The following is an 18126-nucleotide window of genomic DNA, read 5'->3' on the forward strand; positions in this document are numbered from 1 at the left end:
ACAGCGCGAGAGAGGAGCCCTATCCGCCCGGATCTCCACGACGTCCTGTAGTGATAGCAACGTCCCTCAGTTTGTATAAAAAATTATATGTCTGTATAAAAGCCACATTAGTCCTCCATGGACACAAAATGCGCGAATAGAACAGAAAACACGCATTTTTAATGATCACGTTGGCACCACAACAACGAATCTGCGCTCAATTTAAGCTATACAGATTGGGCAAGAAACTAGTGAACTCTTAAGTTTTGCCCCATATTTAAAAAAGAAGGGATCTTTCAGTTTTTGTGAAGCTCTCCCTAGATGTCTACCGCAAACTTACTTTGGTTAGAACTAGAAACACCTTGCATCATTTCGATATTGTGTCCAGCGCGAGAATGGAGCCCTGCCAGCCATACTGCTCGCGGTGTGCTCAGACAGGAAACAGTGGTATAGCTACGTCCCTAATATATACCTGATTTTTTGCTAACAAAGGCAAAATATCACAGCTGAGAATAAATTACAAACAATGCAGTAGAAACGTGGCAGTTTCAAAGTTAACGATTGACGCCATAAACAATCGTCAGCTTATCGAAATTGTATAGTGCTGTGTAGCGCAGTATCACCTGTCTAGCTAAAGTTGCTTGCCATATAGGCATTTATAATGTCCTTACAGGGTACACCCAGGACGTTCTGCATGTAGGTCACAAGTACCTGTACCAGAAAACACATGCACTGGTCATCACTATTCCATTTTTCTGCCATGGTAGCTAAAAACTTAATTTTGCACCACGTATGGGAAGTGTGCTCACTTGACTATGTTAGGCAGCAGTTGCTCTGTTTCTGGCCGTATGAATTCCACTTCTTGGGATCTTCCTCAGGATGCGAAATGTAGCCTGGTGTTTAAGGCTACTCTCAGGAAAAAAAGGCATTGGGTAGAATTGTGATAGTACAATATTCCCCTTTCATCCAATCTTTTTCTACTCCCACTGAAGACTCCTAAATAACTCTGTTAAGAAGGGGTAAATTATTACGGCAAGATGTTGGCTACCGGGAATACTGTGCTTCCCTCCGTTTTCTTTAGTATTATTGTGAATGCAACTGTACTCACCGAATACGGGTGGTATTCCGAAGGTCGCTGGTTCAGGTCCCACGGGGGGGGGGGGGGGGGGGGGGGGCATCTTTTTTATTTTCTTTTCCATCATGGAAAAAATTGTTCCTATGTAAAGAACAGAAGAGTGCTGGAGAACAAAAGTGTGTTCCTTTGTGTTCTTCTCCGTAGGCTTTTCTTTCTGTGTTTGTATTTGTATTTATTGTTCTATTTGGGCAGTGCCGTAATTCCCGCGAGGGAAAGCAATAAGAGGTGTATCCCCCTCGCTAGGCTTCCACCCCGCTTGAAGCCGAGTCAGTCATTCAATGAGCCTTTCATTTACAATTCTGATGTGCTACATGTACAGCGAGGGCCTCGGCTCTGGCAGCCTTGGTGCCATAGTTAGCATTAGAGGGTTACCCGACACTTAACTGCGCAGACGCTTGAATCACTTCCCGGGGTAAACATTTGGCCCCCTTCCCTCGATACTGTCAGAGCGGCGCTCGCTAACTACATGGCTCCGGAATAATTTTGACCACCGGGGGATCTTCAACGTGCGATGAAATGTCGTACGCACGGGCGTTTTTGGTTTTTGCCTCCATCAGAAAAGCGGCCGCCGCTGCCGGGAATCGAACCCGCGTCGTCGTGCTCGAATTTGGAAAGGAGCACAGACAGCAAGGTTACTTGGGTGGTATTGCCTAGGACGGATTATCGGAAAGTACTGGGTTGGGGTCACTTCGGGAAGTTGTCTACATGTACATCTTTTTTAAGAACAAAAATGGTGAACCATTTCCCTTGGGCCTTCCTTGGAATTTTTTATTCTGTTGGCGACACGCATGTTCGTAGTAAATTTTCCAGATGACAGTACCATTACTGCTGCTAAAGTTGAATAGCTTAATGTTTGGTTGGAATAGGGACAATATAACCACTTAGTGAGAGCGTTTTCTTCTGTTTTCAGGTGGGCTTAGTATGCTCGTCGACGTGAACAATAAAAGAAGATGCCCGCCAGGCGGCACAACATTTTGTTTCATGAAACGATAGTGTTTTAATGTGGCTATGAAAATAGCAGGAACTTGTATAAAGTAATAAAACACTCATGGTGGGTTGGCATGAAGATGGCAGTTTCTTGCGAGAACTGCCAGGCATCGTATCCCGATGTCTTGTGGAGGCCATAGAACGGCCCCGTTGAACGGGCACCGCATCAGTGGCCGCAATGAGTGGAGTCTCCTTTGGTCCTCCTTGGTTCAGCCATTCAAGCTGCCCCTTCTTTGCTCGGTCGCATTTGGAGAATTTGTACTCGTTTGACAAATGATGGAATTTTGCAAGTTTTCTTCTTTGGTCCTCCTTCCTGTCATCTGACACCTTGAACCTGTAGCACATTTGCGGAAAATGAAAGTAAATATTATTTCAGAAGACACGAAAGCTTCTAGTCAACGCTAATTGCAGTGCCCCTTTTTCCAGGCTTTGCTAAAATGTATTTGTGCAAAGACACCACGAAGACAGCACACGATTCTGGTTCAAACAAACGATTGTTCAAACAAGCAAGTATGTCAACTTTAACGAAGATTTCACAAAAATTAGGCTCAATAATTTCAATATTTAATAAATACCTAAGTGTATAGGAATGCAACGTTTTCTCGCGGTTACCGATCGATGTCAACGGGCGACGTTAACCACGTCCTATACGGATTGACCGAGTGATTTATTACCAGGCGAACAACTGGCAAGCGCCCGGAATCATCTCTGTGTGTTCGTGGTAACACAACCTGAAGGAAAGAAGACTGAGGAGAGGCCCTTGGTATTTCCGTAAGCATTGTGAAAAATTTTGGGGAAGTTATGTCCTTTTTTGGCCATGCAGAGACACAAGTGAGACACGGAGACACGGAGCGTTAGCGCGGCTTCGTCGCAGTGGCCCATTTCGGACAGATTTCGTCGCGACCCCGATTCCTTGAGCGTTCGCGTTCCCGATCAGCTGCAATCTGACCGAGAGTAGCAGCGGAGAAGGTGAGGCGCACCAGACGAGAATCAGGGCAGTGGCCTTCATGGAGATCTTAGAATGGTGGAGCAGCTCCAACCAAAATAACGTCAAGGCCTCTCTTGGGTATTCTTTCCCCTAAGACACAAGAAAGCGTCTCAGTCAGTTTATCCTGGACGTACGTAGCCAAAATCGAAAAAATAAACAAAAAAACATGACGAACCGACATTGTCCGCTTTCTTATTATAACACTAATATTTACAACGGGCACCAGTTGCCTTATTCTAAACTGATATAAACCCAAGCAACAGGTTTAACGCCTGAAGAAAGCATGGGGCCCGTGTTCACCCTATTGACACTAGGTTTTACCACGAGGCCGATTTGGGGTTTCCGCCGGGCTGCGTCCTCTGGCATGTGGCCAGCACACTGACTATCCGTTTTGAGGGAGCAATAAATAGCTGGCCCGTGGCAGCAAAAATTTGCGCCGTCGATCCGTGGGCAGAGAGCAGCAGAAGAGCAGAGAACGACTGAAGATGTCAAGTCGAGCTTCAAGTGGCGGCGCTTCCTTCGCGCACCGGCCGGCCTTGGTCGGGAAGCGGCAACTCCTCGCCGCTTGGCGCGCCCGTCCCCTGGCGTCTCAGCGTAAAATGGAGTGTGCTGCGGGTGCAGGGCCGAAGAGACGTCAAAAGATACTGGTGCACGACAAAAGGAGCGGCAGGCAGAAAATGGGGCTGCTAAAGCTCACAACCTCTACCACTGAGACTCTTAGAAGACAGACCATTGTTGGCACTGTGTGCAAAGGGCTTCCGAGAAACGTCGTGTTGAGGGTTTGTAGAGCCGGATCCAAGGCGTGCAAATTGGGCTGAGTCTTTAGTTCGCGAAATAGAGAGATGAGATTTCCCTTCATTCTTATTTGTCTGCACTTCCACAAGTCAGTTTCGACGCGTATTATGAGTTAAGGCGCGTGCGGGCAATTTTAAAGCAGTCCCTTTAAATGCAATCAAACTTATTGCGGATGGAAGCGTAGTTTCCCGTCGGTCAAAATCGTAGTAAAATGGGAACTCCCGAATCTGTCGACGAATAATGCAAAGTTGCGTGTAGCCTTCGTGACAAGTTTAACGTCGACCGCTAAAATATAATGCGAGAAGAATCTAGAGCTACAATTGCTGACACCGCAGAGAATGGTGGCTGGTTTATATTTATATACAGCGTTGGCTTACAACACATCTATAGAAGTGTTAACAATATTTTATTGAACGCACACTGGGGCATGCAACAATCATGCGTTTAATGCGAAAATCGACAAACACTGATCGTTCCATACAGAATGACTGAATTAAGAAATAAAACTTGCGTTAGAGTGTTAAAAAAAAAAACCGAATGGCAGCAAGCTCAAGTGCCCCAGCCTCTAAAAGGTGCGCTCTGTGAGTGTGTGAAGCGTCCTCAAAAAGACGCGTTCTTCTTATCTTTCGTGGCACGACTTTCTTATTTTCTGTGGAAAGTTGTAGACCTTCTCGTGGCAGGTTTGTCCACACACACCCCATTCTCGCAACAATTCTAATGACCTTGGTCTTCTAAAAATTGCGAGGTAACATAAGGCCTTCTTGTATTGTAGTGAATTCAAAAGCCTCACTGCTCAATGGCAGAACGTGTCCTCTCATCATTATCATCATCACACCTTTATCTCTGCATGCTTCTTCCTCAATATTACCCCGTCCTCCATTTCCTTCACTTCGGCCATACATCATTAATGAATCTTATCAATTTCACGGTGTTCGCACTGCCCCGTCCCATCTGTTGGGATAGCACGCATCCTTTATTCTGTTTTGCTTTGAGGACCTCGAGCCGACATCTTTTGCTTTTGTCTCTGCTTGATGTCACCCCTCTTTGAAGCCATTTTGAATCAGTTGAGCTTCTTTAATTGTTATTGCCAAAACGAATCCAGCGTATATTCTTAATTAAAACAAGGCTTGGGCTCTCTGTTGCGTACATCCGGGACAAAAGTTTACACGACACAATTTCGACTTTAAACGTTATTTTCTCTGCTCTTTCGGGGCTCAGTATTTAATTTGGTTTTGTATGCGAAACATCACGCGTCGGTGTATCATCACCATACGCGTAGCAGGAGCTTAGCCCCCAGAGAGCAAAAGGATTTAACGATGAAAGTCGAGATCGTTTCCTGTAAACTCTTGCTTTGCTCAAATATGCCCAAGGTTTTCTTCGCGGTGAATTATGTCGACACGTATGAGCCACCCAAGAAGGTTTAGTCATTTAATTTGGAACCTTCTTGAATATATATATATATATATATATATATGTATATATATATATATATATATATATATATATATATATATATATATATATATATATATATATATATATATATATATATATATATATATATATGTATATATATATAGTTTCTTTTTATTATTTTAGCTATTGCCATGTTTTTGTGTCATCCATCGGCCATATTTAGGCAATCTTTCGCCCACACCTCCGAAGTTTAAACATGGCGCGTTAACTAACGCATTCGAATTAATATGCTGTTACTTACTGGACTTGAAATTCCGGCTGAGACGCTCTAAAGAAGCTAGTCGGGGACTTTCAACTACGTTCTTTTCGCTTATTGTGAAGCGCTTTGCTCCCAGTGGCAACTACTGTCTACAGTCCGTGTCGTTTTGAGACTACTCAAATTTACCGACCACATACAAAGACCATGGCAGGTATATTCACCCTGAACTGCGAAAACTATAGGGACGGATCTATGTACTGCTCAGTTATATAGAGCCCTTTCCGTACCACATTATTGTGATATATACTTCCTAACCTTCAAACAGTTGAAAGGGAGATTCATCCCCAATTCGGGTGCTGTTCTTGGTTCCCCCCTTCCAAATCATGGGGAACGAACGTGTTTACCGCATTGCATTTTTTGTTTGCTCTGGGTGGCGCGCTACTGTTCAAACAGGGTTGAAAGCACCGGTAGAACCAATTTTTTCCCATCAGTCACTTACCTTGAAACTCAGTGCATATACTGCCACGGCGCCATCACCGGCCCGGAGAGGTAGGGCCTCACAAAATTGAAGTTCCTCTCGTAGTTCGGGAAGGCGGCCGAAAGAACGGGACTGCTGGCGTACGCGTCAAATCCGGTCGACATGGACGTCGACTCCGGCTTGATCATTTCGCCCTCTCTGAGCGAGCGGATGACGTAGGTGGTGCCGCTTTTGCCACTTCCGCCTGCACTGGCCGCGGGGCTACTGGCGGCGTAGAACTGGTGCTGGGTGCTGGGGCTGGCTGTCTGCTGCACGGGCCCACTCAGGTACGCCCGCGGGTAGAAGTAGGTTCCCGGAAACGTGGCCGCAACGGTCGCTCTGCCCGTCGACAGGAGCAGAAGCGCGGTGCCTATCAACAAGGCTGCCTGCGTTCTCATCTGTACCGCCCGGGAGAAAGGGAGTAACGCAGGAGGTGCGCTCAGTATGCCTTCCGCAAAATTGCCGTATTTGCATCATTTGATTTCTCAAAGAGTTCCCAAAAAGTTTCTAAAAAGCGAACAATGCGATGAAGTAGCAGATCGTTGCAGACGGCTATCTCTACATGCAGGGTGCGTGTCTCAGCAATACGTGCTTCATTACGTTGTGCGGTTTCCCGGCATCCCGCTGCTGGCGGCGCGCTCTAATATACCTAAAAGCTCTAGGAAGCATTCTTGTGAGTCCCTGTCCTTCCCAATTGCTGTGTCCGGTACTGCACCGCTGGACTGCAGATGGACATTGGACGGCGTTCGCCATCCTGGACAATGAGGCTACACATCTAGCCCCCAATATTTCCGCTTACAATTTTCCCCACCCCAAAGTTGCGGTTTCGAGTTTCCAGTTTTTGCACCGACGGAAAGCGCGAAGAAACGCCTGGCATCGAGCCGTCCGTCATTAAAGCGCGTCGCCAAGGGGGCCGGTATGCGTGCCAAAGCAACTGGCGTCGCATGAGTGCTATTTATGCCTAACAGGCACTGACGACAGTTGTGCGGAACTTAAGCAATGTAAAGACCAGTTAACGCCCCAGAAGCTGCGGCGCAAATTACAGTCCTTCTTGCTTTTAGGGGTCCAGCGGTGATGACGTCACATTGAGAATTTACACTTCGGTAATGTTGCATGCACGGGCCAATCAAGATCGACCATCTCGTCTAAAGGTGAACTGAGCCGTATAAATTAACAAGTGCACGTTGACGTAACTGTGCCCCCTCAAGATCATGATGCTACAGGCAGTACTCCGACATTTTTTTAGTTTGACTATACGGTTGAAATGATTAAATCTACCACGATATTGGTTCCTGTTATGCCGCAATCAGACAATAAGCTGAGAGGAACGCGAGCTGAGCTGCCCAACTGTTGAACGAATATAAACAATATCATATTCTGTTAGGGGATAACGTAAAAATTATAAGGAAAAGCCTTAAAACTGGTGAGCGTTTATTTATCAGGAATACCAGGCAAGTTACACAAATGGGATTGTCGCACTAAAGCCCCGTGTAGCTTACGGCGTGCTCTATAGGCTTGGAGAACCAGACCCGCCGGCGGGCAGCTATTCAACGTAGGCGAGTTCGATTCAGCGACCGCGGTACTACGCTGTTTCATTGAATTTTATCATTAAACACTGCAAATAATGGATGAGGCCTACATTCATGGAATGAAAGAAATCAAGACTATGCATTTGAAATGTAAACTTATACATTGCAGAAAATACAAAGAAAAAGAAAGGTCGATGCGGCCTTGCGTACGGATTTCCCAGCCAAATAGGCAGCGGTCAGTTGCAACCTATTCGACTGAGCTGTGCGCACACTAAAAGGTCCATCTTTCAAAGATGCAATGGATATACCAGCTGTAGGAAAATGCTAACCATGGGCAACATGCAACCATTTGCTTCACAAAATACAAATTATTCACAGTTAGCCGCAAAATTTATTTTTCGAGCGTTAGAATCATAGGCGCCAACCCATGGTTATTCTTCGTTAATTTTTTTGAATTAAAAGAACTCCAACTATATAGGCTTTAACGCGTCGCAGCTACGACTCGGCATGAGAAGTAGCTGACGATGAAATTAGGGCCCCTGGATATTTTTAACGCGCGCCAAAATGTTGATACATGGCGATTTCGTAGAAAAAGCAGCCCCCGCTGCCGCGAGTTAAGCCCGTGACGTAATAGAAGGTACTTGACCGTCATATATCATTACGACAAGTTAACGCATGAAACGCGGTGATCCTTTCATTTCCTTTTGCTCGAAATATCCTACAGCGTGCCACAATCTTCAGCCATTCCTTTCCGTATATCTTCCCAGAAATATTTGTCGCGGCTGCAGAAATGATATTTCCGGACGGCCTTGCCGGATAAGCATTACAAGAGCCGAAGGCGATCGCTAGAGCCCGGCGGTGCGCTTACCTGGCTGGTCATTATTAGGCGTGCTACTGGAGTGAGACGACAGCTTCCAAGGCCACGAACTTGGTGAAAGAGACTGCTTCGGCGAGTAACACTCCGAGATTGCAGCGCACCTAGAGAGCCCTCTCGGCTTATATAGGGAGGCAGCGGGCAAACCTGGACAAGGGGTTCATGGCGGCCTCTTCTCTCGCTCTTCAGTCTACTTTTGCATTCGGCAAGCGCTGTTCGAAAAAGAAAAGCGCAAACAGAAAAGCACAAAAGCAGCGCCGGGACCGTCACGTGCAGCGCAAGAAAACGTCGCTCCGTGTTTGCGGCGGGCGACCCTAATGCGCAACTTGGTCGTTCTCCTGCCAAGCGACTACGGCGGCGGCTGCAGCCGCCCTCGCAAAAAGGCAACAAGCAAACCTGCGCGAGAATCAAAACCAAGGGCCGGCATCGCTTCAGCGAACACCGTCTGTCTGTCCCTTGCTCTTGGCCCTGAATTTCCCCAGCATCTGGGTCATCTGGCGGCTTTAGTCGAGCCGGCTAAAAGGAGGATCCCCCTCGCCGGCCGCGCTAAACACGAGCTGGCAGGCGAGGGGAACGGCTATCGTGAAACTCTCCCTCTGGACGGGGCATCCCGTCACCGCCGAGCCAGTAACGCGCCGTGCACGCGTACAGTCCAATTCGCGCACGAGAGCCCGGCACGCTCTGAAGTAGAACGGAAGCGTCGCTGTACTCATCACTGTGGCCGATCCGTGGGCAGAGCCCTAACGTCCGCTCGTGATAGGTAAAGCCCTCTCTGCGCTTATTGTGTTTAGGTAGCGCGCTGCCTCCATGGTGCTTTTGCATTTCTCATGCCATGATAACGCCCCTCTCCCACCACACACACAACACACACACACGAGTCGCGCGTGCGTTTGGTTCGCAGTCATTGCGCGGTTTCGTTCGTGCTGGCCTCCTTGGTCGAGCAGCTCAGCGTGCGCGACCGGGCAGCCAGCCGGCCGTCCTGAGGCTCCGCGTTTCTGGGCCGATAGGGAAACGCTTTGAATCGGGCGCTCGGTCAAGTGCGTCCGAATCGGATGGAGGGCGGGTTCCCAACGCGGAAGCTATTCGGGCTTGATTGACAGGCTGCTGAAGGGCTGTGTTTTTATCCGCCCTCTCCTCACTCTGCCTCCGCGTTCGGTGCATCTTTCCCAGTTGCCCAGACGGCCGCTTGGCGAGGCGTCGCTTCGTGGTGGCCAATCTGTCACGGCCGAGGAAATGCATGCCAGTGCTATTCTTTGCGGTTGACAAAGCATACGGCCAAGGTTTATATTTAGGCCCCGGGAAGCCAAAGATGTTGGGAATACAGCTTTCGGACGAAATCGGTTGAAATCTTCGTTCCGGGATTGTCCAATGCAATTTCGCGACGGCAAAAGACGACAGCCAGAGTCAAAATCAAAAACGCTTCCAACACAAAACACAGTTCCTTCTGCAAATGGGAGTGAAGAGTAACAAAAAGAATGAGAACAAGTCAAATTTACTCCGCAGTTTACTCTAGTTTCTGAGCAATGTATTTCTTTTTTCTTATTTCGTTTAACTGCGGACCATTTCGACGCGAAGATCTTGCGGTGTCTGTGCATCGTGTTCTTTCGAAGACGAGGCATATGACAAGCACGTCGCATTATATCGTGGTAAACACGTGAAAATTTCTATTCGAACTTTTTTTAATGTGCCCAAGTTTCAGGGCTACGAGGTGCCTTGTAGCAGTTCATTAACAATACCAGGTCACATGTGCCCCAATTTGCTATACACAGCAGTTTTCATTATTGAAATGTTATAAGAAACGCTGATTCTGCGGCTAAGAAGTCGAAACCGCCACGGCCTTACTTGGAGCGCAACGTACAAGTGGGGAAGGAAACGGGGCGCGTGATGTGGAAGTTCCGCTCGCGGTGCATGGAGGACTAGTAGGAGGGAAAAGACGGCCAAGATTCCTCCTGTATTACCGCAAAGGAACCTTCGCTGCTACTAACGATACTAAATAATCTGACCTTGAATTTACTTTTCCCTGTCACCTCACAATACGGAGCGCCTTCCTCCAGCCAAGCATTAACCCGTTGGCTGATATTAGCTCAGTTGGCTGGTTCGACCGTACAAACCGTCGTACCGGCGAACGTTCGTACGTTGCTGCCTCCTCGCCAACTCCGTGATTACAATTCACACATTCTTAAACGCTTCTTTACTCCACCTTAAGAGGGTTCAGCAGTGCCGGCCTCCCGTAGACAATACATGGACATTTTCATAAGCCATTGCGCGCGTAATATTTGGCCTAGACTTGTACGGTGAGTGGCAACTTTTGCCGCCGTCGAAAATGGAGGGAATGTTGCTGACAGATTTTTCATCTAGGATCTTGATTTTTTTATAGTTTCAGTGCTAGGCTTTCTGAAAGTTCCGCAGCTCGACAACGCCCGCAATCAAATTTCCCACTCTTGTTGGTGGCTCCATATTTTGTAATCAGAAGGAAACATTATTGGGCTCTACCACTGACCGCGTACACGCTGTGGTCTTGCTGTGTTACTGCGCGGATCGCCAGACTTTTGGGCTCATGTGACATGCACGTGGGAGAGTGAAAAAAATATTTCTGCCACTAATGCAAGTGGGCACCACCGCTTTAATTGCAACTGTGCATTGCAGCGTCATCTCTTGCGAGTCGGGTTGCACGATTATCAGCGTGCGGGGAATAACAAGGTTAGACCGATGGCGCAAGTCCAAGCGGTGCAGATTTTGCTTTTTCCCCGAACGATGGCTTGCTTCAGTAGTAAGGCTGTTTAGTAATTTATTATTCAACTCTGCGCCCTAGCAAAGATGAAGTACTTGCCCGGAGTGACGCGTCACCAAATCTTGCCAGTGGTGCATCTGTTGCGTGTCGTTCATTGCGTGGCGGTGTCACGGCGCAGGAATGCTTTTTTTTTTTTTTTCTGGGAGGGTGTGATGGGGGAAGAGGTCAAGGAGATGGTTTCGGACTTGAGTCGCTACGGAAAGTTTATTGGAGCTCTCTGAACTAAGGAAGCCACCCACTTTCTTTATTTTTCTTTTTGCTCATGAAAACGTTTTTTTACCTCCTCTTCCTCCTCCTCCTCCTCCTCCTCCTCCACCACCTCTCTCTCTCTCTCTCTCTCTCTCTCTCTCTCTCTCTCTCTCTCTCTCTCTCTCTCTCTCTCTCTCTCTCTCTCTCTCTCTCTCTCTCTCTCTCTCTCGTTCGCGTAGCATAAGCAATAGACATATCAGGAGCACCCGTTTGTTCAGATTACGGGGTCAGTTTTTTCTTTAGCTTCAGCTTCGGCATTCCTGCAAACGCAGGCTGACCTTACACAGCCGCGTGCATTTGCACACGCGTACGTTAGCAGAGTAATGCGTAAACTCACTGACTCGTGCGCATGTGTACCACATTATTGTATTGTTCACTTTGCATAGCAACCTTCCTAAATGTCAGGGTGCACTTCTAGAAATCGTAAAATGTAACGTTTTTATTGAATCGATTCCAGGCGGAAATAGCTAAAAGGGGCAGACAGAGATAACTGTGCGAGAGCACAGAATGCTAACCTTACTGGTAATTAAGGATATAACAGTCAAAATATCAGTCTCCTTATATTGCATTTAATGGAAGTTCTTCAGGCAGACAAATCAGTTATCTTTACTGTCGGTACGAAGTTTAATTTTTCTGCACTTTAAGTGTGCCCTTCCCAAATTCCTCCGAAAATCCACCTTCACACCGTTCCATTTTCATTCCCCAAGACAAAGAAATGCGCGGTGTACTGTATGATGCATTGATACAGCGTAGAGTTCTTCTAGAAAGCCACGCTCGGAAGTTTAGCTCAGCCTTTGAAAGAAGGAAATTTTATTTTTCTATTTTTTTTACTTTCTTCTGTTTGTTTATCCTTCATTTTCTTTTATATCCCCGATTGCGCGGTCTTTCTTTAATAGTGACTTTGTTTTTATTTCCGTTGTTTTATTACGTTTAACGTTCATCGCTTATTTTGATCACTTTAAAGCATGGATAAACGATTGGTCGTCCATGACCGTTCACCGGTATTCGCCTTCTCTTAGGATTTTTGAAATTTTTTGTGTCAATCCGCGTGCGTACATCCTTCATTTATTATGGCAGACTGGTGACTTTGTGTACAAATGAGGCACGAATGACACAATGTGTTGCTTGTATATGCTCATGATAGGCATTTTCTGTGCGAAAGCGTAACAATTGTTTGTAATTGTAACTTGTATCGACATGTCGAAGCACAGCACAAGACGAGGGACAAAAACAAAGAAGAAATCACAGAGCACACCATGTGTCTTGTTCTGTGCTCTTGTCCCTCGTATTGTGCTGCGCTTCGACACGTCGTTATGTACCAACTCGCCCAAACCACTACTCTGCTGCAACTCGTATGCATTTATATGTCTAGTGCGTTCGCTACAACAGCACTTGCCTTGTTCACGCGGCACTTTCCTCGTCAAGCAAATGATCGGCTTTATGATTTTACCCCCCCCCCCAACACACACACACACACATCAAGAAGTATTTTGATGTTGAAAAAAGATTTGAATGATTTGTATTTGTTAAAAGGCTAATTAGTGGGTACTTGATTCATTTTCACTGAGACTCATTCTATCAAAGCATGCTCGGCGAATTTTTTTTACAGACGACAGACCAACCACCTGCAGTCCATGAAGGTGACCACTTTGATATTGCCCCCTCCATCATGTTGGCGCTAAGGCATGAGCTAACTCAGCATAGGTTCTGCCCTTATACAGCTACATGATACTACCATCGTTGTCTTGGCACTGCTATTAGAAAAATCTTTGAATTGTATTTTTTGTTGAAACAGGTCGGAGCTGTTCCACATTATATCTCCGTCTTTCCGTTTTGTTCACGTCTATTTCAATCTCTTTCTGGTCCCATACCTGAATGTGTAATTTACGCCGTATCTTAACTGAGGTATTTGAGAAGCCAGCCATGTCCTGTTTAGAGAGATGCTTTCGCCTTCAAGTAAAATGTGTGTACGTGTTTCTGTTTATTTTCTGGAGATCACACACTGCTTCTTATTTTGTGTATGCACCCATGAAAAGCTCTTTATTGTGTTTTTTATCGCTTATCCTCAGCATTTAAAACGCACTCGGGATGGCGAAATTCAGTCACCCCAATCATTAAACTTTTTAGATCGTTTGGATGACTCCGCCCACAGTAAATGCATCTGGGCTGCTACCCAAGAGGCGCAGTACAGCCACGCGTTTTTTGGAGTTAACTGTACCACACCCACGTGATTTTACGAACATCTAATGGACAGGGAGGGTCTCTGCCTGATAATGCTACGATGACGCACCTAGATTCCGGTGGAATACTTCAAAATTCCCGCTCGCGCGCAGCCTGCTTCTGAATCGGCTCAATTCCTTTACGTTGAAGGGGGCTCACACGCACACGCCCGCACACACCCACGCACGCGAACGCCCAAACACCCGCACTCACGCACACACACAGACGCATTCACAAACGCATGCAAGCACGCACGTGCACACATGTACACACACACTCGCACACACGCAAGCACATACACACGAAGGCACATGCAGGTGAAAGCATGTCAGGAAAATTTGACGCCGAAATAAGATTGCCAATTCATGCAATTTATTATCATGCATTGTATTTCCTGCGCATTCTTTACAATTTTTTTTTAGAATTGCGAGATCATTTTACGAAGTTTATATAACTCACCAAAGACTCTTGCTGGCCGGAGCAAATAAGAAGTGCTATACTAATATTCCTGATGAATTCGGCAAGAAATTCCTGGGTCTTTCATGTCTGTGGAAATAATTCATAAAAATGTAGGCAGCATGCTCGTCCGACGCGGGGATCTGAGAATGCAGTGTGGCGAAGGCGCACCCCCCTCGTGCACAGGAAAGGTAGCGTACCTTGCTCAGTGTAACACTTCCGTGATTCTGAGGGTTGCGGGCAGCGAAAAACTTGACTACCAAACCTGCTGTCATTACACAACGGCGATGCGAACCTTCAGCAATATGAAAAAAATCAAAAAGCAAACAGTCGTGAAGATTTCCTTAGCAACTAGTACCCGTTCACAGCGGGTCAGCCTAAACGAATGTATTTAGATAACCGTTACTCCGTGGCTGCGACAGAAGCGCACCGAAGACGCAGTTGCTATCCCGGTCGCGGTGGCCGCTCTCCAGATGGAGACGAGAATGGATGGAGGCAACTTTATTGATAGCCTGCAGATCGACGCCCTAGAGCGCCGCGACGCGGGTCTCTACGTCATCCTGGTGGGGTCCTCTACTCGGCGTCGGCTTCTGCTATTCCCGCGGTGCGTCGCCCGTGAAGGCGCCTCCCCGTCGTTTTCGCTCGGCTTCTGCCTTTCGAGAGCCTCCAGGACCTGCTGGACGGCCCATGATTGTTCTTCTTGGTCGTAGCTCGCCATCGCTGCTTCTAGCCTCGATGGCAGCCTTCCTCTTCTTGTTGACGCTCGCTCTGGAAACTTGACGCAGTCCCACAACACGTGCACGAAGTCCGCCCTCCCCCGCTGGCATACCTGGCACGTGTCGGTCGGGTAGGCTTCTGGATATATGTGCTTCATCAGGACCGGGGTGGGTAGCGACCCTGTCTGCAGCTGTCGTAACAACACTGCCTCTGCACGGCTCAGCCCCGGGTGAGGGGGCGGGAGAGTCCTTCGAGCCAGGCGGTGGAATTTTGTGACCTCGTTATAGTCTGTCATGCGGTCCTTGACTGCACACCACTCCGGACGGTCGGTTGCGGCGGCGCGGTTAGTTAGCGCTCGCGCCGTCGCGTGGGCCGTCTCGTTGTGGTTGTCGTTCGTTGCCGACGCGTCTTCGCCTGCGTGCGCCGGAAACCACTTGAGACGTATGCTCCTGTTTTCCTGTTGTAACCTCGCCGTCCGCAGCACGCGCTCGGCTTCCTTGCATACTCGGCCCCTGGCGAAATTTCGCACCGGATTTCTCCAGTGACTTAGTACGGTTTCGCACCCGGCATTGTCAATGGCCAGGGCGATGGCCACCTCCTCCGCTTCGGACGCCTCCTTTACTGGAACACTCCGCCGCCCTCGTAGCACCAGTGGATGCCTCGACGACGACCACCGCGAACGCTTCTCGTTCTCCTTGATACTCGGCCGCGTCCTCGTACCTCGCGTGGCCGTCACTTGCGTGTAGCAACAACGCCCGCGTGTTGAGATTTCGCAGAACGGTAAAGATCTCTAGATGGTTGCAATTCATCCGGAGCCCACCGATATCGCATGTTTATATCTAGGATTGTTCGTTTTCGGGTGTTATTTGTTTTCAGAATCGGGGGGTAAAAATCGGGTGCTATTCTTCAAACTAATAATCGGGCAGAAATCGGGTGCTTTTGTAAAACCATACACAAATTCCGGTTTTTTCGTAATAAATCTAGAGATGTACTACGTAATTAATACTAATACTAAGTAAGTAATACCAGAGTCCTTCAATGCTTTACTGGTCACGAAACTTCGGCGCTCGTTTCATATAGGGACCGCGCGCGCCACTACAGGAGCCACCGCCGCACGAAGGTCATCCAGCTGCCGCGCGTGCGGCGTATTTGCCAGCTCTTGGCGTGCAAACGCTCGCTGCTTTGGGTGTCTGCGCGCTGATTAAGTGTTTTTTTTCGTAGTAGTTAGCGATGAATAGTTCAGTCATTGTGTATATCACCTGCCTTCAATGGGGTTTTATTTTTCGAAATAAGTTACCGTAGACTTCGGCCGCGAACGGCCACGGCTTCTGTGTGCTCTGGCACAAGCGCTGCGCCGTCGTGTTTACGGAAAATTAAATCTATATTGCTTCTTTTTTAAAGCAAAGTTGTAAATACCACACATACGGTAGCTGTGTAGTGACGGACTGCTGCGGGCCTATCGATAATACAATAAAAAACTGAAAGAAACCAAGTACGCGTCGTTCAGACTACGCTTAATGAATCCGTTGATTGCTCTGTAATGCACAAAACGCTAAAAGAGATAGCCCAATAGCATTGTCGTTTCGATGAGTGGCTGCATACTTGAGAACATCTAAAAACGCTGCAGAAACGCGAAGGATCAAAACACAAAGAGATATATGTTACTCCATGTGTCTTTCTGCTTCCACGCTTTGCAATCCTTGCAAAAACAGGAAGCGAAAAAAGAACAATGAAACTGATTTTATCACACTCAACAAAAAAATTCCATGTTACGAAGGGAGACAAAAGAGCGTGGTCCAGCGTACAAAAATTTATTTTTTCGCGCTGCGATGTGCAGCACACGGAGGAAACAGAATATTGCCACGTAGCAAAGAACGACGCAAAGCTTTTCTGAACGCAGCGAGCTAGCGATCTCCTGCACTACAAAAGACTAGAATGAAACACAAACGTCTAAGCAGTCCGCAGTGTGACGTGAACAGATGAACGTCGATAAAGTGAGTTGCGCGGCGTTTGCTATGCATGCATTACTCTTGGAACGTTATTAATTTCAGATCCATGGAAATAGGATCGAGAACATTGTCGAACAAACAAAAAATCAAGTTAGCGACAAGGTGGCACCCTTTCCATATCAAACAATATTGCCCGATGGGACGTACGACAAAAAGAGCAAACAGGCGCTCCGGTTGAAACGCCAGATAAGAAACCGGAATCGGCCACGCGCATTTACAAAACAAACAAAACGAACCCTAAGGGATAATTCGCGGAAATATGAAAAGTAAAAGCACAACGATGTCCCAAAGCTTTTTTACATGCGAGCCTGAGCGCAAGGTAATACAAGTTTGCAAACAGGTAATGAAGCACCGCTACAACCTGACTGATATGACAAAATTCCGGCTTTAAGTTAGCCTTGTACAATTCTAGGCCCACGAAAAGGGTGCATTGCTTTTTCCATTCTCACACACAGTGCATTTCCACACACTGTCGCAGACTTATAACCGAAGCTGAAATCTCCCATTCCTTGCCTTGGAATGGCACCCCTCCATTTCTCACACAGCTGCCCGTCGCTCGGTCAACAGAACAAGGAAACATTTTCTGTGGTATCGTTGTACAAGGAACGACATCCCGGGACGCAACGCATGTTCGGCATCGTCATTGCACTACTTAAGTCGCATCACAAGAGCGCGATATGCACGTTACATTTTTTTTCCCGCATAAAACAAACACAACTCGCCGCGGCTCCGCCGTTCGAGCCAGCGCAACGCCGCCCGAGGAGTGACCTCAGTGAGAGAGTGGCGCCACCGCGCGGCGGCCAAAGGCAGCATATGAAGCTCTCCCATTGAGTTACGGAGCAGTTTTGTGACCAGTAAAGCATTGAAGGACTCTGGTAATACTAAGCACATTTCTTGAGTTGTACTGCGTAAACTTTGTGTAGTTTCCTTTGTAGCCGGCAAATGCTTTCCGCGTGTTGTTTAGAACGCGAATATTTCTGCAGATGCATCCAGAAGAACCACCAGCGTATTATCTTGTGTACTTTTATTGTCTGTAGTACCAGCGTATATAGTCAATGTTACATTCTTGCCGCGTTGTTGCTTGTTAGTTGTATTTTTTCCCCCAAAACCACTCCCGTCTTCAATGCTTGTGCGATTGGGGTTTTTTAAATAAATAAATAAATAAATAAATATAAATAAATAAATAAATAAATAAATAAATAAAT

General features: G+C 47.2%; 1 protein-coding gene across 1 annotated transcript; it reads right to left on the reverse strand.

Annotated features, from left to right (window-relative positions):
* Positions 1 to 2114: 2114 nt before the first annotated feature.
* On the reverse strand, positions 2115 to 9083 carry LOC144170083 (uncharacterized). Its single transcript, XM_077699638.1, has 3 exons — positions 8474 to 9083; positions 6059 to 6474; positions 2115 to 2435 (listed from the first exon to the last, which is right to left on the reverse strand). The coding sequence occupies exons 1-2, from the start codon at positions 8483 to 8485 to the stop codon at positions 6067 to 6069; spliced, it is 420 nt and encodes a 139-aa protein (XP_077555764.1). The 5' UTR covers positions 8486 to 9083; the 3' UTR covers positions 2115 to 2435; positions 6059 to 6066.
* Positions 9084 to 18126: the final 9043 nt, after the last annotated feature.

The sequence above is a fragment of the Haemaphysalis longicornis genome, unplaced genomic scaffold (genome assembly GCF_048455015.1).
Source record: "Haemaphysalis longicornis isolate Haplotype H1 unplaced genomic scaffold, Haemaphysalis longicornis Haplotype H1 scaffold_1, whole genome shotgun sequence".
NCBI classification, from domain to species: Eukaryota; Metazoa; Arthropoda; class Arachnida; order Ixodida; family Ixodidae; genus Haemaphysalis; species Haemaphysalis longicornis.